Source organism: Podarcis cretensis (genome assembly GCF_951804945.1).
Source record: "Podarcis cretensis genome assembly, chromosome: 4".
NCBI classification, from domain to species: domain Eukaryota; kingdom Metazoa; phylum Chordata; class Lepidosauria; order Squamata; family Lacertidae; genus Podarcis; species Podarcis cretensis.
Window position 1 is genome coordinate 25,359,876 of NC_137173.1, and position 23,349 is coordinate 25,383,224.

The following is a 23,349-nucleotide window of genomic DNA, read 5'->3' on the forward strand; positions in this document are numbered from 1 at the left end:
AAGATTATTGATAAAATTCAGCTGATTAAGATATTGTGAATTAGCCCAAAGCAGTTCATGCTTCACCAAGAGGCAATGAATGTAGGATCATGTTAGTTCTGAATGTGGTGTTGTTACAAGCTTAGTTAAGGTTAGCAAACCTCTAGCTCATACTTCCAGAATAACAATACTTAGAAGTCTCCACCCACGCTCTTGAATAATAATGTTGAAGTAATATTGAAAACGACGTGTATTTGTCTCACAAATGTGTGTAGGACTTAAACACATAGTTAATTTAAGTACCACTGATTTTAAATGGGAGTTATGTGTGTAAGGCTGTAATGCTAAATAGATTTCTCTGTCAGTAAGCCTTAGTGAATACAGTGGGACTTATTTCTGAGTAAATACCTATTTTGCACAATTTCAAATACTAAGATGTAGCATATTATTTTTGTCTTAGTGATTTTTAAAGATTTTTGTAATTTTAGCTTACGTTGTTTGTCAATAGAATTTTGATATTTGTACACTTTAAAAAATTAATTTAACGATTCCTTAGCTGTGCCTAATAGATCCAACTTGCTTCAGTGAGGAGTGGTGCATTTCTGTCAATAGCATCTACTTCTAGGAAAACACTTCAAAAATACAAATGTTAACTATATTTTAAGGTACCACAGATACATATCACCAATTTGACTTTGCTTCTAAACCAATTTAATTAGATAGATAAAAGTTACAACTATTTCAGTTACATGTCTTAATGATAAAATGAATCTAAGCACAGATGTTGCATCAGTAATTTGCTTTCAAAGATTTTTCCTACTGGAGGTGATTAGGATAAAGCATAGGTTTATCCACCAGTAAAGAGAGCTCCAATAATGTAAGGTTACTGTTTCAACCAGCAAGATTGAAGGCTACTGCCAATGGTCCTCTCACTGACTATAGCCTGCAAAAAGGCCTGAAATGGAGTGTTTCAGTGTGGGGTGTCAGAGGCTCTGGATCCTAAGAAGGGCCAGATGCCAAACGTTCGATGGCATTTACCTAATCCCAGATATGTGCATACAGGACTGCAGCCAGGGAGCGCAATCTCAACACCCTGAAAGCACCAGGCGGGAGGAGCAAGACATGTAGGATTATACCAATAGAAAGAGATTAACTGAAGCACTATTAATTAATTTTATATTTTCATTTTTAGACAAACACTGTAATTTGTGAAACTGGAGACTGTAGAGAGCAAGAGTTCAGGGATCATGATGGAAACTGTATGCTATGCAAACAATGTGGACCTGGCATGGAACTGTCTAAGGTATGCATGTATTCACATTCTCTAAACCATTTTTTCTTTTGATCCTATTTCACAGTTATTGAGATTAACTTGAGTATTATGTATTGAGTCACTGAGGGTTGTGAAATGGCACTTAGAAATGACAAGCAAGTGTTTTGTTAAAAATATTTAGATTCCCAGTATTAAGAATTTAAGAACAGTTCTGCTAGGTTAGGCCCAAAGGCCCATCTAATCCAGCACTGCTTTCCCATAGAGGCCTACCAGATGTCTATGGGAAGCCCACAAAGATGACACATGCACAATGGCACCCTCACATTTGTGTTCCACAGCAGCTGGTATTCACAGCAACCAATATTCTGTGATACACTTTGTCAGAATCATTTTATATAGTTATGAGGCTATTCATAACTTTTAGGCCATTCCTTTATATACAAAAACATGAAATATGTGATTAGATTCTTAGCCATATTTGGTTCTGGAGTAAAAATGTTAAAACAGAAGCTTTGTGGTTTCTGCTTTCTTTGAACTGATTTGCTCAGAGCATCCACAAGCTTAAAATTTAGTAGGAGATTTTATTCTTAAAGAACATTACACCCTTTCTTCACTGCTTTTAGTTAAATGAAAAGCTGTGCATCTTATGAGTGTCATAAATAACATTTAATACTGCTGCTATGACGCTGGAAGATGAGCCCCTCAGGTCGGAAGGCGTCCAACATGCTACTGGGGAAGAGCGGAGGGCAAGTACAAGTAGATCCAGAGCTGATGAAGCGGCTGGGCCAAAGCCGAAAGGACGCTCAGTTGCGGATATGCCTGGAAGCGAAAGGAAAGTCCAATGCTGTAAAGAAAAATATTGCATAGGAACCTGGAATGTAAGAACCATGAACATGGGTAAGTTGGAGGTGGTCAAAAATGAGATGGCAAGAATAAATATTGACATCCTGGGCATCAGTGAACTAAAATGGACGGGAATGGGTGAATTCAGTTCGGATGACCATCATATCTACTACTGTGGGCAAGAAACCCGTAAAAGAAATGGAGTGGCCCTCATAGTCAACAAAAGAGTGGCAAAAGCTGTACTGGGATGCAGTCTCAAAAATGATAGAATGATCTCGATACGAATCCAAGGCAGACCTTTTAACATCACAGTAATCCAAGTTTATGCACCAACTACTGGTGCTGAAGAAACTGAAATTGACCAATTCTATGAAGACTTACAACACCTTATAGAAGTGACACCAAAGAAGGATGTTCTTCTCATTATAGGGGATTGGAATGCTAAAGTAGGGAGTCAAGAGATAAAAGGAACAACTGGCAAGTTTGGCCTTGGAGATCAAAACGAAGCAGGGCAAAGGCTAATAGAGTTCTGTCAAGAGAACAAGCTGGTCATCACAAACACGCTTTTCCAACAACACAAGAGACGACTCTACACATGGACATCACCAGATGGGCAGCATCGAAATCAGATTGATTATATTCTCTGCAGCCAAAGATGGAGAAGCTCTATACAGTCAGCAAAAATAAGACCTGGAGCTGACTGTGGCTTAGATCATCAGCTTCTTATAGCAAAATTCAAGCTTAAACTGAAGAAAGTAGGAAAAACCACTGGGCCGGTAAGATACAATCTAAGTCAAATCCCTTATGAATACACAGTGGAAGTGAGGAACAGGTTTAAGGATTTAGATTTGGTGGACAGAGTGCCTGAAGAACTATGGATGGAGGCTCGTAACATTATACAGGAGGCAACAACGAAAACCATCCCAATGAAAAGGAAATGCAAGAAAGCAAAGTGGCTGTCCAATGAGGCCTTACAAATAGCGGGGGAGAGAAGACAAGCAAAATGCAAGGGAGATCGTGAAACATACAGGAAATTGAATGCAGATTTCCAAAGAATAGCAAGGAGAGACAAGAAGACCTTCTTAAACAAGCAATGCAAAGAAATAGAGGAAAGCAATAGAATGGGAAGAACCAGAGATCTGTTCAAGAAAATTGGAGATATGAAAGGAACATTTCGTACAAAGATTGCCATAATAAAGGACAAAAGTGGAAAGGACCTAACAGAAGCAGAAGACATCAAGAAGAGGTGGCAAGAATACACAGAGGAATTATACCAGAAAGAAACGGATGTCTCATATACCCCAGGTAGTGTGGTTGCTGACCTTGAGCCAGACATCCTGGAGAGTGAAGTCAAATGGGCCTTAGAAAGCACTGCTAATAACAAGGCCAGTGGAAGTGATGATATTCCAGCTGAACTATTTAAAATTTTAAAAGATGATGCTGTTAAGGTGCTACACTCAATATGCTAGCAAGTTTGGAAAACTCAGCAGTGGCCAGAAGATTGGAGAAGATCAGTCTACATCCCAATCCCAAAGAAGGGCAGTGCCAAAGAATGCTCCAACTATCACACAATTGCACTAATTTCTCACGCTAGCAAGGTTATGCTTAAAATTCTACAAGGAAGGCTCAAGCAGTATGTGGACCGAGAACTCCCAGAAGTGCAAGCTGGATTTAGAAGAGGCAGAGGAACCAGAGACCAAATTGCAAACATGCGCTGGATTATGGAGAAAGCTAGAGAGTTCCAGAAAGACATTTACTTCTGCTTCATTGACTATGCAAAAGCCTTTGACTGTGTCGACCATGGCAAACTATGGCAAGTTCTAAAAGAAATGGGAGTGCCTGATCACCTCATCTGTCTCCTGAGAAATCTCTATGTGGGACAAGAAGCTACAGTTAGAACTGGATATGGAACAACTGACTGGTTCCAAATTGGGAAAGGAGTACGACAAGGCTGCATTTTGTCTCCCTGCTTATTTAACTTATATGCAGAATTCATCATGCGAAAGGCTGGGCTGGATGAATCCCTAGCCGGAATTAGGATTGCCGGAAGAAATATCAACAACCTCAGATATGCAGATGACACAACCTTGATGGCAGAAAGTGAGGAGGAATTAAAGAACCTTTTATTGAGGGTGAAAGAGGAGAGTGCAAAATATGGTCTGAAGCTCAACATCAAAAAAACGAAGATCATGGCTACTGGTCCCATAACCTCCTGGCAAATAGAAGGGGAAGAAATGGAGGCAGTGAGAGATTTTACTTTCTTGGGCTCCATGATCACTGCAGATGGTGACAGCAGCCACGAAATTAAAAGACGCCTGCTTCTTGGGAGAAGGGCAATGACAGGCCTAGACAGCATCTTGAGAAGTAGAGACATCACCTTGCCAACAAAGGTCCGTATAGTTAAAGCTATGGTTTTCCCAGTAGTGATGTATGGAAGTGAGAGCTGGACCATAAAGAAGGCTGATCGCCGAAGAATTGATGCTTTTGAATTATGGTGCTGGAGGAGACTCTTGAGAGTCCCATGGACTGCAAGAAGATCAAACCTCTCCATTCTGAAGGAAATCAGCCCTGAGTGCTCACTGAGACGGACAGATTGTGAAGCTGAGGCTCCAGTACTTTGGCCACCTCATGAGAAGAGAAGACTCCCTGGAGAAGACCCTGATGTTGGGAAAGATGGAGGGCACAAGGAGAAGGGGGCGACAGAGGACGAGATGGTTGGATAGTGTTTTCGAGGTTACCAGCATGAGTCTGACCAAGCTGCGGGGGGCAGTGGAGGACAGGAGTGCCTGGCGTTCTCTGGTCCATGGGGTCACGAAGAGTCGGACACGACTAAACGACTAAACAACAACATGTGCTTTTTGCCACTTGGAAGAGCAGAAAGTATTTTTATGCTACGGACTGGTTGCATTTGCATGTAAAGCTAAATAATTATTTGTTGTGACTTGCTTGGACATCTGAACCCACCCTAGGCAACTTGCTGTTGTTAACAGCAAACCGAGAAGTGAATCCATGGTTTCTTGTTAGCTTACAAATTGTGTCTTTTTTAAACTAAAGTTTGGGGTTGTGGTCAAACCCAGTGGATTTTTCTTAACCATGGTTGGTTTGCCTAATTTGAGCTCAACAACAACAAATCCAAATGCGGATGAATTCTGATAATAGTCCTTTAGACAAGATGTTTCCCATAGACAAGATGTTTCCCATAGTACACTGAGAGTTCATGACAGAAGTTGCGATATTCTGGTGGTGACTCAGATTTGATTTACTTAGGGTTGTCTAACCATCTTTTGTGAAAGCCTCTCCCTTGGTTAACTGCTTCTTTTCATCTTTTATCTTTGGATAGATGGTAAATATTAGCTCTTCAGTTTCTGACACCTCAGAGCAACGTTGCTCATTAAAATCTTACCTGATTTTTGTCCAACAACCTATGATACTTAGATCTCCAGGGGCAGAGTCTTCTCCCATTTGCTTGGGTGGCCAAGTGCCTGTAAGTTTGGAAGCAAAACAGGACCACCCAAATATAAAGTCATTACTTCACACCTGCAGGCTATGGTGGAACTCATGGAATGGTGTCTTTCTGCTCTCCCTACTTCTTCAGAATAGATAACTATTGCTGTTTTACCTGTCCTTCCAAATTCTACCTTGTCTAATTTCCAAATCTTTCTACCATTGCATTATCCAAACTCCTGTGGTACACAACTGCCTCCATATTAAAGATCTCCAAAACCACATTTTATTTATACTTGCTTGTGAACATGTATCTTACAGTGAATACACATGTAAGATACATGTTCACATGCAAGTATAAATCAAAACATTGGCTGTTCTTCCCTATCCTGCTGGGGCAGAACAGGAGTTTCATTCAGGCTGCAGCTTTCTCCTTTCTCAGCTGATTTGTTGCTGCTCTCCTCTACTATGGGCTCAGGTGGAAGCTCACTACAGAACTGAGAGATTTGGGGAGGTAGAATGAGGAGGGGGCTGTTGCCTTGGTTCTCACAGGAAAAGACTTGTCATTCTCTGCGCAGCTTCCTTGCTGGAGCTTCTTCTGGGAAGATCACATTTGGTCCTTCATATTCTTACCATATCCCCCCCTTCTGCCAGCCCTCCGTGGCCTGGGATATTTTGGTAAGAGAGCAGCAGAAGATTGAGTCAGTGAGGCTGACTGACTTAAAAGTTCTGCCTCTACTCCAGTTCTGTCACTCTGTTGGATTAATATATCTGAAAAGTCTTTGGGGGTCATGATACCCCCAAGTAAAATACTCAAATGCTTAGGAATACACAGGGTTTTATGTTTTCTTTTACTTTGTTGCATGAAGCACTGAGAAGGGGCAGAATGTGGTTGCAGAGAGAAAGGAATGGGGTGGCTCGTCCATGCCCCTGGGTGGCTTCCTCTACTGCTGTCTCCAGTTGGTAGATGGCATCTTCTAGGGTGGACCCTTGTCCCAGCAATGAAATGACTAGACCAAGCCCTGATAGAGAAGCCAGTAAAGTGGGGTACGGGGAAGAGAGACAGGGCTGTTTGGGAGAGAGAGGGGGGTGAGGAAAGAAGAGGAAATAAACTTCATGTGTGTTTGTATTATTAACTCATGGGTATGGAATTCACTACAACAATTTACTTCCCCTTGTTCGATGGAGTCACTGTTAGCAGTACGCTGTTAGCAATATACAGCTTGTATCTGTTGGTTCAAGAAAATACAGGTAAAAATTCCTGGTTGCCAAGATCTTAAGTTTGGGGCAAGTACTCTTTGATGAGAGAACCCTTAGCAGAGATTTAAAATCACAAAATATGCAGCAAACTAAAGCATGGAAATAAGGAATGTTAGACCTTTAAAAAAGGCTCTTGTAAGTTCCAAAACATCTCTCTACCCCCAGCATAGGAAAAGACCACAGGTTTGGTAAGTTAAGAATTGGTTTACTTACAAACTGTCTAAAGGTCAGATTCATGTCCCTCCCACTGTTTTTAGCAGGCTTCTTTTTGGGAGTGGTTGATGACATTTGAGCTCTTGAAGAGCCATCAAGGTGGCAGCCACTGTTTTTGTTTCTCTCCCTTAATACAGTGCCTCTTTCTTAGTGATATGGAGGTTGGGGAGGAATGGCAGCCACTAGCCTGACAGAACTTCAAGAGTGCCAGTGAGTGTTTTCCTAAACCCAAAAAATAATACCCACTAAAAATGCATTGCCTTTAATGCCTTGTCAAATATGCCTGTGAAATTTGAGGGGCCATTTGGGTTTAGCCCTAATTATAGCTTGCATCAGTCTGAAGGCTTATAGATAATTTCTAAATAAATTATTATACTTTGTCCAATTCTTTCTCCATTAAATTAGATACACGTTAGATTATCTTGCTTGCTTTTAACATAGTAATCAGGAAACTGGTCTATTGTATGTGCTATTTAAAACACATCTTCCATATCTTTGGCAAGTCTTTCAAAGGAACTATTTTTTTTTTTAAATAATTTTTATTAACTGGCCAATCACATCAAATTAAATCACATCATATAAATTCCGAATTACAAAGCCAAATTTTTAAATTTTGTTGGGGGAACCCATACTTCAAGATCCAAAGGGGAATTCAGATCATCTTCTTATTATTGTGTTAATGTCCAAATCAGTCCCAATCAGTCCAAACAAAGTTCATAATTCTATCCAGTCTTATCTTGGTGTTGCCACATCATATCTTGTTCGTATAATTTCTCTTTTTCCTTTACGATCTCTTCTGTTAGTCTCCTTAAGCCGATAGCAAGTGTAATAATCCTGTGTGGATTTCCCGTTCCTCCACTAAGTCCAGATGGTTTCCATATATCTCCTTCGTAGATAACATCACTTTATCCATCGTAAATTTTGGCATTTGTCGCTCTTAAGTCCCACCGAGGAGTTGATTCACGATATGTAAACAACTCTATTTCTCTCTTTCTCCTCCCAGACCCAAGAGCTCCCACAATGCCTCACAAAATGGCGAACGGCTTCAAAGGAACTATTTTGAAGCAGTTACTGGATAACATTTTGTCCTTCAAAATTAGCTCTTTCTAACAATATGCTTTGCAACTCTAACTACAATATGCACATTTCAAAATACAATATGCTTTTTAAAAAGAAACAAATTACTTCATATTAAAATGCTGTGTTTTTAGTTTATCTAGTATTTAAGGGAAGGATGTGGGAGAAGTGTCTGTTTCTAAAACTCTTGTTCCTGATATCACCCCTATCCACTACCATTTGCCAGAACAATATAAATGCAGATGTCCCTTGCAGTTTGTTTATGGAATATATTTGCAGTAATGACATACTGGTGCTTATTATTATCAAAAAGGGACCACTATGAACATTGTAGCCCACTCTTATGACTCTGAATAAGAATTTGATCTTAGTAATTTTTTTTTCAACAACAGGCATAACTTTAACCTCCCTAAAGCCAAATGAGAGAGTCTTTCAGCTGCTTCCTAAAGGCAAAGCTAATCATTATGTCTAGCAGAGGGCTTTTGTAGAGTTAGCTTTTGCAAGAAAGACACCACTTGGCTGGTTTTGGCAATAGAAAATTACAAGGAGGGAAAGGGTTTCCCAAAGAAATAGGAAAGTGTGGGATACACTTGCACTCCCTTTTTAGAGTGAGGACAACTAGAGAACTCAGTGACATCGCAGGACCATATCTGGTTGACTACATAGCACTTGATGTCATCATGCTTACTGTATGACCCCCTAAACATTTGGTACCACACAGTGAAGAAACCAATTCATTTTAAATTTGCACTGAAACAGTGGCTGCAAACTGCCACAAAAATATGCAAGGAAGAGGGTAAGGGAAGGCTTTATAATGAGCACTCTAAAATAGCAACATGGTGGACTCCCACATAAACCTGCCTATGCACGGAGGTTATTTTCAGTAGACCTCCCCAGCCATCTAAAATGAGTCAGGTGGTGGTGACTGGGGAGAAGGCCTTCTTCATAGTGGCACCTTGCTTAAATAATTCACTTCTCAGAGCGCTATAGGTAATGTATCATCCACATCAGTCAAATACCCTTTTTATTTTCTCAAGAATTTTAACTTAATGGTATATTTTATGTTGCTGTTTTTATTCAGTTTTGCTTTACTATTTTATTAATGTCATTGATGCTGTTTTATTGTATTTGTTATATGATTTATGTGAACCACCTTGGAAATATTGAACGAAGGTGCACACATTCCTTAAATAAAGTAATTTGCACTCCAATTTTGCTAAATTAATTACTATCATATTCTAGCTATTTTAAATACATAGCACCAGCTCCTCACTATGTTCTCAGTGTTGCTAATAAACATTGAAAACATGTTAATATTGGTAGTTAATATTTGGGTTTTTAAAAATTGGATCCATGATTCCTTGTTTTTTGGTGAAAAGCAGAGTTTTGTACTTTATTATAGAGATGAAACATGCATATTTCAAACAGTTGCAAATGGTTATTTACTTTCTTAGATTAGCTACTATCATTTGATACGCTTTTATTTTTCCTGTTTTGATGTAAGTGTCTAAGAACTTAGAGCTTCTGCATTTTCACAAACCCAGCTTAATTAATAATGGACAGCTCAATAATTCCCATAAGCCTGTAATAATGTAGCTGTGGGAGACCATGGAGTCCTTTATCATTCAAATGCTTAGCCGTTTCTCAAATAAAGTAGATGAATAAGTATTGCTTATAGAAGTAAGGGAGATTATTAGTAGTGGAAGACACATTTGAACTTGCTGAAAGGATTGCTTTTGTCTCTAGAAAGTCTTATTCTCGGAAATAATTACACTGAGTCTTTGCTTCATCCTTGCAATCTCCCTTTATTCACGCTTCTAAATTTCTGAATAGTGTGTTCTTGCTTGTTAATCCCTACAGGAATGCGGCTTTGGATATGGGGAGGATGCCCAGTGCATGACATGCAGACCAAACAGATTCAAGGAGGACAGGGGCTTTCAGAAGTGCAAACCATGTTTGGACTGCGCTCTAATAAATCGATTTCAGAAAGCCAATTGTTCTGCTACCAGCAATGCTGTTTGTGGAGACTGCTTGCCAGGGTAAGTTAAGGAATCATAAGGAAACTAGAAATAACTTGTCTGCAGGGTTAGTACAACACAGTTCAGATTTAGAAAGCCCTACAATCTGAGACTTGGCTGGCTTTCCCATCATAGACTGATGACTCTACCTTTTTGTTTTGCTGATTATATCTTCAGGACTGATTTCATGTCCTTGATGAATACTTCAGTGCTTCAATGAGAAACATTACGTTATTTCAGCACTATGAAATCCATTAACCACATGTACAATAACCCCTCAAATTACGTATATTTAGCTTGTGCACATTCAGCTTTACACACTTAACAAATAAATAGGGGGTGGGCATCCAGGAAAAAAAGACTTTGGCAATCCCACCTGCCATTGAACCCAATGTGTTTTGACTAGACACTATTTTGGCTTTAGGCACGATCCCCAGAACATAACCCAATGTAAATTGCAGGCTTACTGTATTCCACACGCTTTTCTGGTCATTTAAAAAAAGTTGTAAACATAATATCACTCTGACATGAAAAATTCTAATTTTCATGCTACCGTGCTTAAGCTAGTGCTAAAGAGTTGGTTTATTTCACAGCACAACACGTAGAATTTTATCAGAAAGATGGCACTACCTTTAAAAAGGTAGATATCTCTGTTATTTGAGTGACCACAGCTGTGGAACAAGAGCTTAAAATATTCTCATATATGGTTAAATATAAGACTTATATTGGTCTTATATTTGCATATACACAAAACCATGGTTTAACACTATGTGGATGAGCCTCCATGAGCCCCTAAACAAAGTTTCAGATTCTACTATTTATTCCTTTCCACTCCTGTTCCATGGCTAGAAGGACTTTTGCCAGGTTTGGTTTCAAAGAATCTCAGCTTAGCATTACTTTAAAAACATTAAATCATATACAGTGGTACCTTGGTTTGCATACGTCTTGGTTTGCATATGTTTTGGATTACAAACACGTCAAACCCAGAAGTGTATGTCCGTTTGCAACCTTTTTTTGGATTACAACCCATTTTTGGGGGGATTACAAACAAAAAAATTTTGGAGGTCACATTAGCGAAAGCACACCTTAGGTTACAACCTGTTTTGGTTTAGAAACGGACCTCCGTTTGGTTGTAAACCAAGGTACCACTGTAATGGTTAGTTACTAAACAAGCAAACTTCAAACCATGAATTTATTAATATGCTTGTTTAACCAACCATTTGCCATGAATCACGGTTCCCAGCTTATACATAACAGTTAGCCAAGATTCTTTGAATCGAAACTTGGTAGAAGTGCTCCTCCCAGCTGCATGGGAGGACAGATGGGAGAGTCTGCTAGCCTAGTGCTTCACATGGTCTTATGGAGGCTCATCCACATAACACAGCAAACCATTGTTTATCATTATGTACAGACTGTTGTTGGGTAGGCGGGAATGGGCAGAAATTCCATACATAAACTGTTTGGAATGTTGTACAGGTCCCCACACTCATCAGAACCTTTCTCAGAATGCTGCTATTTGGTGATGTGGTGTTGGAAATTGATGTTACTACTGTGAAACAAGTGGTGGTGGGGAAATAGCTAAAAGGAAAGCTGGTTTCATTGCTCCCTTCCCCCTCCCATTAAGAACTTTAATATCTGTTCTTGGTATTAATAGACATTGGATTTTATCCTCTAACTTAGTCACTGACTTACATTTTTCCAGAGCTGTTCTCTAGGTACACTCTTCCTTATCTATGAAATATGTCTGTATGTCCTGCTATTAAAATTTTGTAGACAACATGAGGAATGTGTTATTTGTTCCTCTGTCTTTCAGATTCTATAGAAAAACCAAGCTTGGGGGCTTTCAGGATATGGAATGTGTTCCTTGTGGTGACCCTCCACCTCCTTATGAACCTCACTGTAAGTGTTCCTGACAGTAAAATAGTATGATATTGAATTCAGGTTTGTTTGGGGTTTTTTGAACATGTACAGCTGAATTGAATTTGATAATTGAAACTGATATGTTGCCACAAATACCTCGCCTGGAAAAGCAAATGGCATAACTGCTTGATAATCCTAGCCTTTTAAAAGAGGCTGTCTAGCCTAGGCCCTGCTGATTTCCCAGTGCACTGTCCCAGGTTCTAACATGGGACAAACACTAGGCAGCCCTTCTCCAGGCAGAACTGGTACTCGAGAGCCTTGTCCCTTGCAGTATGAGGCACAAGCTTCAGCCACAAATGGATGAATAGTGTACAAGCATGTTAACCAGTAATTGTTTCTCTGAGTGGTTTCCCAGCCCTTGTTCTTGTTGACCTTGGCTCCTCTTCACTTCTGAGCAGAACAATCCCAGATTTGAAGCTGAGCCTGGCAGTGGGGATAATCCTCGAGTTGTTTGTATGCCCTTGCTTCCTTGTAGTTTTAATGGATGCCTTCTCTTTACGGCAAAGAGGAGGAATGAAATGGAGTACTGTGCAGAAGGGCATGGCTAACCAACTGGAACTGTGAATGGCTGTGTCCCACACTAACATTTTGCTATGGGTCACATTTGTTATGTTTTAATATTGACATGAACCAACAGTGTCTGTAGTTCTGTTTAATAATGAGTTCTGGTATCAAACTATCTTTCTAGTATTTTGATGCCATTCATGGTGCAGTTTTCTAATTTGTTTTTATTTGTGTGAAGAACAGTATACATAGGTGTGATATAAATAATAAATAAAATAGTAATGTGTGAATAAAATAATGCATTTTTAGTAAGAACATATAATGTTTTGCATAATGCTTCAAATTCATTCAAGTATTAAGCATACATTTGTACACTGCTAATTCTTTATCTCAAATAGATAAAAGTTGCAAATATTAAGGTTATGTGGCTATATAAATTAATCACAATGTGTATGCTTTGGCAAATTTTTGTTTGCTCTGGAATACAAGTTGAGGCTACACTTCCAGAGTTAAAGTCCCATCATATGGTGGGGCATTAATGAGGACTACAGAATGCTGGAAGCAGTTGATTATTACCCAACTGGCTATAAATTTCAGGGCTAGCTTTCATCTTCACTCTCTCTGTAGACCTCTTTAAAACATGGTTTAAATATTTACTCATGGAAAAGCTGCTTGTGAGTTGTTAAAAGACCATCAGAAAGTTGAAAGGATTTTGTAATGATCAAGTAAGGGGTGTAAAAGGCCAAGAGAATTGTTATCGTTCTTGGGTAAACTTTATAGGGTAAACAAAAAATTCTGTGTCATATGATAATAGCAACTGAAGCCTATGCATAAATTCATTTAAAAAGCAAGTCCAAATATTTGCATTTACTTACAGAGAAATTTGATTGTACAATGGCAGTGCAAGATTTTAAGCAGAAATTAAAACAATACTAAATTAATGTACAGTATATTCAATTATTTCTGTATTGAGAAGAAATTTTTTTTAATAAAGGTAGGAAAGTGTACAAAAAAACCTTACATTAAATTTTACTCAGTTATCTTCTGATGGGTTTTATTTATTTAAAACTTTTAAAAATCAGATGGATTTCATTACAACAAATAATAATCAAGCCCTTGTTAAGTCTTGGCTCTCCAAGACTGGTTGCAGAATGTTTAAAAAATAGCAAACATTAAGCTCATTGAGAATGAGAGCTGAACAATTTCACTGGCAGTACCTATTTTGCATAGCTTCTTTTAGTCAAGATGTGGGCTAATCTTATTTTCACCACCGATTGTCCAAAGCTGTATAAAACGTTTGCTCTTCCACATTTGCATGGACAGGCGGAGACCCCTCCCCCAGGCGACCCCCGGGAGGAATAATGATACCTGACAACGTGTTACGGGATTAAAATTGGCCACAACTTTATTAAATTCTCAGATGTAGAAAGACTTTGGCTTAGGCATTGGGCGTTTTTCCCTCCCAGTCCCCAGCCGGGGATCTGGGGAACATCAGGGTTATCCAAAGTGTGTGGGGATTGGGCTGACTCTGGAAAAAATCTGTTCAAGCAGAGAGCCCGCCCCCCATTTTGCCGCGTCGTAGGGGAGAGCACTAACAACCCATTGGCGTATGGCCAGTGCCTCTCCTCAAAATAACCCCTTTAATGGGGAACCCTAGGATCGCCGCTGCAGGGGGTGGGTGGGTCACTGCTTCATGCCCCCTATTGAGAGAAGATAGACTAAAGGATTCCGCCCAAGGCCTACAAACTGCCAAAGTTGTGACATTTTGCTACGGGGAAGGCAGAGCCTGCCAATGCAGGGAAATTCCTTCCCGATCCCTCAATGACGACCATCTAGGACCGCAGCAGTGCCTGCATAGCTGTAAGGAAGAAGGTTAAACTGCGAAAGAAGGTATAAACTGAGGGAGGGCAGGGTGGGGGAAGTTCAGGAGCCGACTGAGGAGCAACAGGTAAGTTACACCCTCTATTGTGAGTGTTGGCGGTCCTAACTCTACCTGGCCAACTCCCTTGGCAACACACACCCCAGCCGGGATTGGCTGATTGATGAGGCTAGGCGGGAACCTCCAGGTATCCAGCTTGGGGGGGGCGCGGTGAAGCCATCTACCCTGCCGGGGGTCTACTAGTCTCCAGGGGGGGCTGCGCGCAAACACGCAAAAGCTGGCCCCCAGTTAATGCGGGGAGCAGTCATTTTGGATTGCTTCATGTTTCAGTGTCTGGAATAAAAAAGCATTGATTTTCTGCAAGATTTTCTGACTAAACTATAGCTATGTTTTGAACTTTAGGCCAGAAGATGTTTTCCTAACACATGGCTCTTGCCAAAAACAGCAGCTGCATGTCTAGTTTCTTGGCTCCCTGTAACTTCTAGTACAGTTTCCCTGTTTTCACGACATCAAGACATTGTGTGTTTCTCTATTCCATTGCTTTTTACTGCTGGTGATAAAGCCTTTTATCTTCACATAATGTGTTTGCAAGACATACAGTTTCATAATACTATTTTTATATGAAGCAGTGATGTTTATTTTTCCCAGCATTTTGAATTCTGAGGTTGATATGTATCATCTTGTAAACAAATGTTTTGCCAAATATTAAGTATATATAGCGGTTTTAGTGAAGGTAAGCTTAGCATGCAAGAGAGTTTTTAGAAAGTTGAAATAACAATATTAAGCAGTTTAATAGTGTGATGTTAGCTTCAGATCTTTTGCTCATTAAACTATGAAATAAGAACGTTAAACAAGTGAAATCAGTTTGATAATTTAGTTTAATACAAACATCCTATAAATGAATTTAACTACAGGTTTTCTCTGATTTTATCACACCCTTCTTTGTTACCTTACAGTGATTATATCTTTTATAAAAGAAGGTCATTTGCAGAAGTATCATAAATACAATCAGTTGCAACTAAATTGAATTTTAAAAGCGTGCCTTGTCATCACTAATAGTTTAATTATACATCATTAGTGTTTAGTTATACGAGGAATAAATGTCACCTCAGATATTGTAATCATATTTGCCCTTTGTGTGATGTAATAGCTAGGGTTGCCATATTTCAAAAAGAGAAAATATGGACACAAAAGTTGTTGAGCTTTGAGCTTTTTTTGGCAAAGTTGACAACATATCTGTTGCCATTCATTCAGATTTTCCCATTTCTGCCTGTACACTGCTTCCGACTGCAGTAGCCCTAGAGTTCTAGGACTAGGACAAGAACCTGGGAGATCAAGTTTCTGATTCCCATTTCACCATATTTCAATCTAACCTACCTCGCAGAAATGTTGTGAGGATAAAATGGGGAGAGGGGGGACCTTTACAGCACCTTGGAGGAAAGGTGGAAAATAAATATTGCTTTATATCAGTCTGATTAGAAGAGAGTCTTCACAACATTTTATGTCAGTTACTCTGCTGTTCTATCACATTCAGGTAGGACTGCAGAGGTTTGTATTTAGTGAGATGCCTGGAATGGAGTAGCAGTAGTCTTATATTTGGGCTGCACTGAATTTTGGAAGAGTCATATAAAGGACTATAGACCTTTCTTTTAATCCCAGCTTATAAAACCAATCAATATGGCTCTTATTATGCTTTTAAAAGAGTGGCAAAACTAGAACTGAATTCTGTAGCCCCTATTCAGAGGCCCTCTGCTTGACCAGCAATACTGATATACATGGTACAGTTTCACTATTCATTGCAGTGTTGCCAAAATGTCTATGCGCTCCTTCCCTAAGGCCTATCTTATGCTAGCCAAAAGCACAGTGTGCACCTAGCTGCCTTCAACTAGTTTTTCCACAACTTTGCTACTTACTGGGGAAAAAACCTTGGGTGGGTGGGTGGGTGGGTGGCAAAACAAGATAATGTAAATAGTGTCATTTGACAAAGACATATTCTAGAATCGAGGTTTATAGAAAGAGCTTCACAAGTTTGTAGTTTTTGTTCACAGCGGCTGCAAGTCAGAAATGAAAAGAAAGCTTAGATGTCATGAAATGTAAGCAACACACTGGGTGTGTGGGTGTGTTTCCCAAAATAAAATTTGATTGCCTTGGAGCAGGTTTGCTTACCTCCACTGGGCCCATGGCTGAGCCATGTGCCTCAAACATTCCCCCTTCCATCTCCTTACCTGATGAATTGGCTGGGTGTAGCAGCAGCAAAGGAGAAAAGGGGGACATTTTTTCAAGCCTCTCTTCTCATTTCCCTCAATCACTTGTCATCTAAGTGACAAAATGCAGTGCACTAGAGGATCATGCTCCATCATAGCTTCCTCATGCTGTTAGCCAGATTGCAAGGTGATAGTGGGATGGTGTGTGGTGCAAAGTGAAAAGTGTATTTCTTTCAAGGGCTCTTAAAAGCTAGTGGAATGGGCTTTTAAATGTTTGTTTTTAGAGGGGTTTTTAAAATGTGAAACTGAATAAATAAATTGAACTAGCAATGCTGTGAACTGCGCCATGGGTCCTTCAGCTTACATAGCATGTCCTTTGTCACAGAGCTGTAGGCTTTCCATGCTGGCTGTTCATGGATGATGCTCATTTATGTTGCATTTTTTCTCCAGCTTCCTTTGGATCCATCTGATTGTACTATGGGGGTTAGGAAGCAGGTTTGTATTTGATTAGAATTAATTTTACTAATTGCAGATAGTAGAGATCGAGATACTATCTTTTAGGTGACATTAGTATTCCCTTTTACTTTCTCCTGTGACCTGCCAGTCATTGGTGGCTTTATATTTTTCTCAAGGAAATAAGGCACAATGAATGGCTAGATTGTTCACTGTACAAACCTCCCTTCCTGCTAGTGTTTTCCTCAAAAGGTCTACAAAAGCCAAACACACGGCTATTGTCTCAGGGCTTAAATAGGTAAAAGGTATTCTTAGAGACTTCTGCATTAGCATTAATCCTTTTGTATCAAGAGTCGAGAAAGAAAAAAAGCAAAACTAATATTACCAGCAAAGGAAGGGAGGAAAATGAGTAGCTCAATGCATTAAAGAAATAGAGAAATAAGTAGTCAGATGGGCAGGGTACAAATAATAAATTGTTGTTGTTGCACTTAATTGTGCACAATTAATAACAACAGCAGGAAGAGAATTTTCCATTTGCTTTTCTTCCCTGTGTTTTGTTATAAGCTGTTTGTAGCTAGTTGCTTTCTCCATATCAGTTGGTACACACTTCAGAAGCTTGTAATGCCTAGATTATAGCTAGTTCATCTGCCTGGCCTCTCAGAGCTATCAGGCAGAAAGAGGTGTGAGAGAGCATTAGGCAGAAATAAAATGTTTGTGTCTGTATAACAGAAACATGTTCAAAACACTGGATGATGTTTTACTCACAGACCCATTGAAATTAATAAGCATGCCTAAATTAGGTTCATTAATTTCACTGGGTATGCTCTGAGTCAAACTAAGTTGAATACTACCCATTCCTACTAGTTTCTTAATTCTATTTTCTTTTTTAAAAATACATCCACGTTGATTTCAGCTGGACACACTTTGAAACAAATGTGCTGCCCAAGTCTTTCTGTCCCCATTATTTCCACCAAACTCCCTTGTTAATAAGTAGCCATGTATGGAGGCTGAAAAACACAAGCCAGTGCTTTTCTTTTGACAGCTGAGGTCTTTATTTATCATGCATCATACTGAGTTGCCTCCCCCCCCCCAAATTTTGTGTCTAGACTGCTCCTTCCCTGGAGCTCAGAAGTCCTCTGAAGCACCTCTAAGACAATCAGCTAACATATTTTTGCCACTCATGCTTTTGGCTTACTGACTTGACTTCTTTCCCTCCAGCTTTTCTTAAAATTACCTTTAAAAGTGCTGTCTCAGTATTTTATTCTCTGACTAGGCCTCACCCTCCTGAGGAGACTCCAGATGACTGAAAACAGTGCACCCCAGGGATGTCCCATTGTGTTTATTAAGCAGGTTGCATACTCAGTGTTTTGCAAGTCAGCTCTGTACATGGTTATTCACACTACTTGATGGAGAAAAAAGCTTTAAAGATAGAATATATCAAAGCTTTAAAGATAGAATATACTATTCCTGCTCAATCTGTAAAAAATGTGCCTTTTTCTGATGGGTACCGTATTTTTCGCTCTATAGGACGTACTTTTTCCCCTCCAAAAATGAAGGGGAAATGTGTGTGCGTCCTATGGAGCGAATGCAGGCTTTCTCTGAGAGCCCTCCAGGCTTCAGGAAGCTATCCGCAAACCTTAGGAGCGCTCCCCCAGCCCGCAAGCTCTGGGAGCGGCGGCAAGGCTGCGCAACCTTGCCTCCGTTCCCGGACCTGTTCTGGGGGCTGGGGTCGGGGGAAGCTCGTGCTTCCCCCGCCCCAGCCCCACGGCTAAAAACGAAGCCGCTCACAGCCTCTCCCGGCTAAAGAGGAGTGTGTGGCTAAAGAGGAAGCCAAGACAGCCAGCGGGATCCATCCTGCTGGCTCTCTTGGCTTCTTTGCTCTTTGGGGCTGGGGGGGGGAAATAATTTTTTTTCTTTGTTTCACCCCCTAAAAACTAGGTATTTTGTGTGGTATTCAAATATCTTACAACGTACATTAAGCTGGCTAATTTCCAGTTTCTTTAGGAATATTTGAACTGAAAACTGAACTCCTCTTGTGTTTGAATAGCTATCCATTGGCATATAAATTCAGTTATGTTAGAATTCCTGTTTATCCATATTAATTACTTAGATACATATATGGAGCCCAGAGGATACATATAGGCCACAACAAATACCTGTCTTATTGCTCCTCTCTCATAAAGCACCTACGGCTATTGTGGCCTATCACGGGGTGTGGGGTATGATTTAACCTCTTCCCTCACAGTATGATTAGTGAAATCCTAACCATGTCTACTCAGAAGTAAGTTCTTTTGAATTCAGTGGGGCTTCCTCGCAGGTATGTGTGTTAGTTTTGCAGCCTAAAGTTGTGAGAATCCAAGGAGTTTCAGTTGTCCAAATTTTTCCCATCCTACCTGTGAGTTTTGTTCTCAGACTTGCTGTCATACATATCATTTTTATTTCTTGTTCTGGTTGTTGAAATGGTGGGGGTACCTTGTTTTGTTTTTATGTGTTGACTTGTCATTTTTATTTTTATTACGGATATGGACTTCAAAGGAGGAAGAAGCCTGGGCCTCTTTAGACCTCTGAGGGAGCCTAATTCTGTGTAAAAGGAGGTCTGTGCATGTCTCTGATATCCCAGCTCAACTTTCTCCATTCTGCTGTAAGACCGTAGAGCCCCACTATTTCATGGTCAAACTGGAAGGAGATACACAGTCCTTCCATTTCCCCTAACAGGCACATCTTGGTGCATATAGCAAGGGTAGAAACATGAGTTTTATGAACTAAAAGGATTATACCAATAGTCTGTAATGTTTTAACTTTATGATGTGGAAAGGGTGAAGAAGGTGTTAATTTGAACTACAGGGATTGAGAATGTCAGTATTTCTCTTAACCAGCCTTCTGCACAAGTTAGTACTAGAAGCAACCTTTCATCTCTTGAGTCAATCCTATAATTAGCATCATTCTTTGCCAGAGGCTGAGTGAGTGTTTGTTTTAGGTATAATATGTCTGAAAGATATTTAACTTAATCATTACTTTTTATTAACAAAGAGCTAGCTGCTCAGTTATCAGATTTAAGTGAACTTGAAATTCCTCAGAGAAAATGGGATAATGATTGACCTATACTGTGTGGATGCTCTTTGCGGTCGGCCTTGTATATTTATCAGTAGGCTGACCCTTAAGGCGACTTACAGTATTCATGCTTTGAATTTAGAAAGTAGTATTGAAGGCTAAGTAGTGACTAATCTGCTAGATGCAGCTCATTGAACAACTAGATTGCATAGATCTTATCTACATCCATTCTGTTGGGTTTGTTCTCTGAATTTACTGTATTGTCCATCTCAGTAAAGGAGCATAATCAAGTCTTTCCTTCCAGAAGTTGTAGGACAAGGTAAAACCTTACTGGCTTCACATGCATTGAACAAATGTGGCATCAACCCTTAGGAGCTAGTTTAGCAATGTGTTGTATTCATCTTTAGCTGCTAATATGCTGCCAGATGTGCAGCAAGTCAGTAGAATCCAAAGTAAACTTTCAGCACTTCACTTGGGAGCATGCAGCAGCTTGTTCTGCCTCAGGAGCCCAGTGCGTTGGCTAGTCCTGGAACAAACACGCAGATCCTTGAAGAAGAACAAGTTTTCTAGGTGCTTTAAGGCAGGTGCAGAAGGCCTCAACTTGGAGTGTGGAGACTAGCAGACAGTGAGAAACATCTAACAGTATGCTGTAAGCCTGCAGAGAGGCAACACAGCAGGGAAGTAACGATTGTACTAACTTCTATAGGATATTGTGTCTGAGGGACCAGCAGGATTACGCCCAGGGCTCTAATATTTTTGTGTTAAGTTATTCAATATTCATCTGTGTTCATTCTATTTAATCATATAAAATGTTCAGTGCTTTTTGCCCCCTATTTTTAGGGACTCCGATTTAAGAAAATGGGGGGGGGGGGCGAGATACTATCTGTGTACAAGACGAGCCCAGATTTTGAACATTATTTTAGAGTAAAAAAAATAGTCTTATACATGGAAAAGCACGGTATATATGTGTGTGTGTGTGTGTTTCAGGGTTTGCAAGCACACAATACATTTTTATTCTTATGAACATTATTACAATTCCCTTTATTAATGAAAAACATTTTTAAAATTAATTTAGAAATAAGACTTCTAAGCAAACATAATAGACAGTGGAAAGTATAGGTAAAGGTAAAGGTAAAGGTACCCCTGCCCGTACGGGCCAGTCTTGACAGACTCTGGGGTTGTGCGCCCATCTCACTTAAGAGGCCAGGGGCCAGCGCTGTCCGGAGACACTTCCGGGTCATGTGGCCAGCGTGACATCGCTGCTCTGGCGAGCCAGAGCCGCACACGAAAACGCCGTTTACCTTCCCGTTGGTAAGCGGTCCCTATTTATCTACTTGCACCCGGAGGTGCTTTCGAACTGCTAGGTTGGCAGGCGCTGGGACCGAGCAGCGGGAGCGCACCCCGCCGCAGGGATTCGAACCACCGACCTTTCGATTGGCAAGCCCTAGGCGCTGAGGCTTTAACCCACAGCGCCACCTGCGTCCCTCACAGCGCCACCTGCGTCCCTAGTGGAAAGCATAGTCTGATGTAATAAGCAGTTGGCTGTGTTCCTTGAATGGCTTTGTGTGTAAAGTTATGAATACTGGAAAGTACATGGTCACAAAGGAGTGGAGGGGAAAGAAAGAGAAAATAAGATAAATTAAGGATTTCTGTGTGTTTTATTTCTAATCCAATATATGAATACTGTATTTTTTAAAAAAATAGCTGGGGAAATGTCAACTGTTCTGTATATTGGCAACTACTTATATTATGCAGCTGGGATTACTTAGTATAACCACAAATATTGCTCAGGTTTTTTTGTTTAAAGAACACCCTGCATTTGAGTTTACATCGAGATTGCAAAAATGTTTTTGACTTGCAGAATAAAGAATTTTTATTTGAAATAATCCAAGAAACAGTCTGAAAATATTTATTACTAATATTATGTATATACAAAGAAAAATAAAATGTTTCCCATCAATAATAAATCTATCTCACCACAGCCACAATTTCACTTAGTTTCAATTCTATAATGAAATAACTCATATTTTCTTAAAAAGAAGCTTTCCAGTGTTCCATTGGTCATATTGTTTTCTGTTCCCTTTATGAACCTAAATAAAAAAGTAATATTGAATCATACCACTTTTCTTATTGACTCAAATTGATAAACTATTCATAACAAATTATATCTTAAAGTTCAAGAATCAGGCATGGACCACAATACAAAAGAGATAATCTATAAAGTTTTCATTATTGGGTATAAAAGGGCAAAGATGAGTATACATCTTGCATGAACATACCGTACCATGCCCCCTATTTCGGGGGACTCAATTTTCAGAAAATGTGGAGATGGCACAGAGTTGTTGAGCTGATTACCCAGTGTTGTAGATCTTTTCTTGGGGTTGGGGATTGCCAAAAATCGCTCACCTGCACACGTCACAAAATCCGCCTCATGTCTGTCCCCTTGCTGGCAAAAGCTGCCAATCGCATGACCAGTTGCCGCAGCGTCAGCCAATCAACACCACCCATTGACACAGCAACTAATAACATGCACAATAGCCACTAACAGCTGCAGCGGCAACCAATCAAACGTCCACCCTATTCACTACCCATGTATAAGACGACCCCAATTTTTTAGCTTGATTTTTAAGGAAAATAACATAGTCTTATACACAGAAAAGTATGGTATGTACTCAGGCTATGGGAATACCATGCTCTAAAGGCTCCTCCATGAGTCCCCGTGACTAAAACTGTGCTTTCTTTCCTTTTTTTAATAATACATTTACTAAACATGCATTTGTAATAAACTAAAATAATCATAACTGTCTTCCCAGTTATACCCCAGTCTGAACTACTTGTCCCTGTCAGTGTATTTTATCATCCCTTTCGTGCTGGAGTAGCATTGGCTTGGATCCACAGTTGCACTTCCACTCATGGAATATTTCTTTCCCTGAGTGGAAGGAGCACCTATTTGATCCAGCTGTCTGTTGGATCCAGTCCAGCACTTTTTTGTTTTTATTTTTTTGCATTGATAAAGCTCACCCCAGTCTACTGACACTAATGAAATCATTCCATTAGTTTCAGTGCAACTAAATTGTCTTGAGTTCTGGTACACTGGTTTGAGGAGGCTGTAAACTTTGTCGTTACAGCTAGAAGTTTATGAAGAAAGAAGGAATTGGGAAGTATATGTGTTAAAAACATTTTAAAAGTATGAACAGAGCAAGATGAATTATGTACTGAGGACTCATGAAT

General features: G+C 39.9%; 1 protein-coding gene across 5 annotated transcripts in view; it reads left to right on the plus strand.

The window, feature by feature from the left end:
• TNFRSF19 (TNF receptor superfamily member 19) overlaps positions 1-23,349 on the plus strand; it is a 62,503-nt gene that overhangs the window by 22,699 nt on the left and 16,455 nt on the right. For all 5 annotated transcript variants that reach the window (XM_079973975.1, XM_079973973.1, XM_079973971.1 and 2 more), the window contains 3 exons: positions 1,172-1,282; positions 9,950-10,128; positions 11,921-12,006. In XM_079973975.1, the coding sequence (XP_079830101.1) occupies positions 1,172-1,282; positions 9,950-10,128; positions 11,921-12,006 (376 nt within the window). The remainder of the gene's footprint in view (positions 1-1,171; positions 1,283-9,949; positions 10,129-11,920; positions 12,007-23,349) is intronic.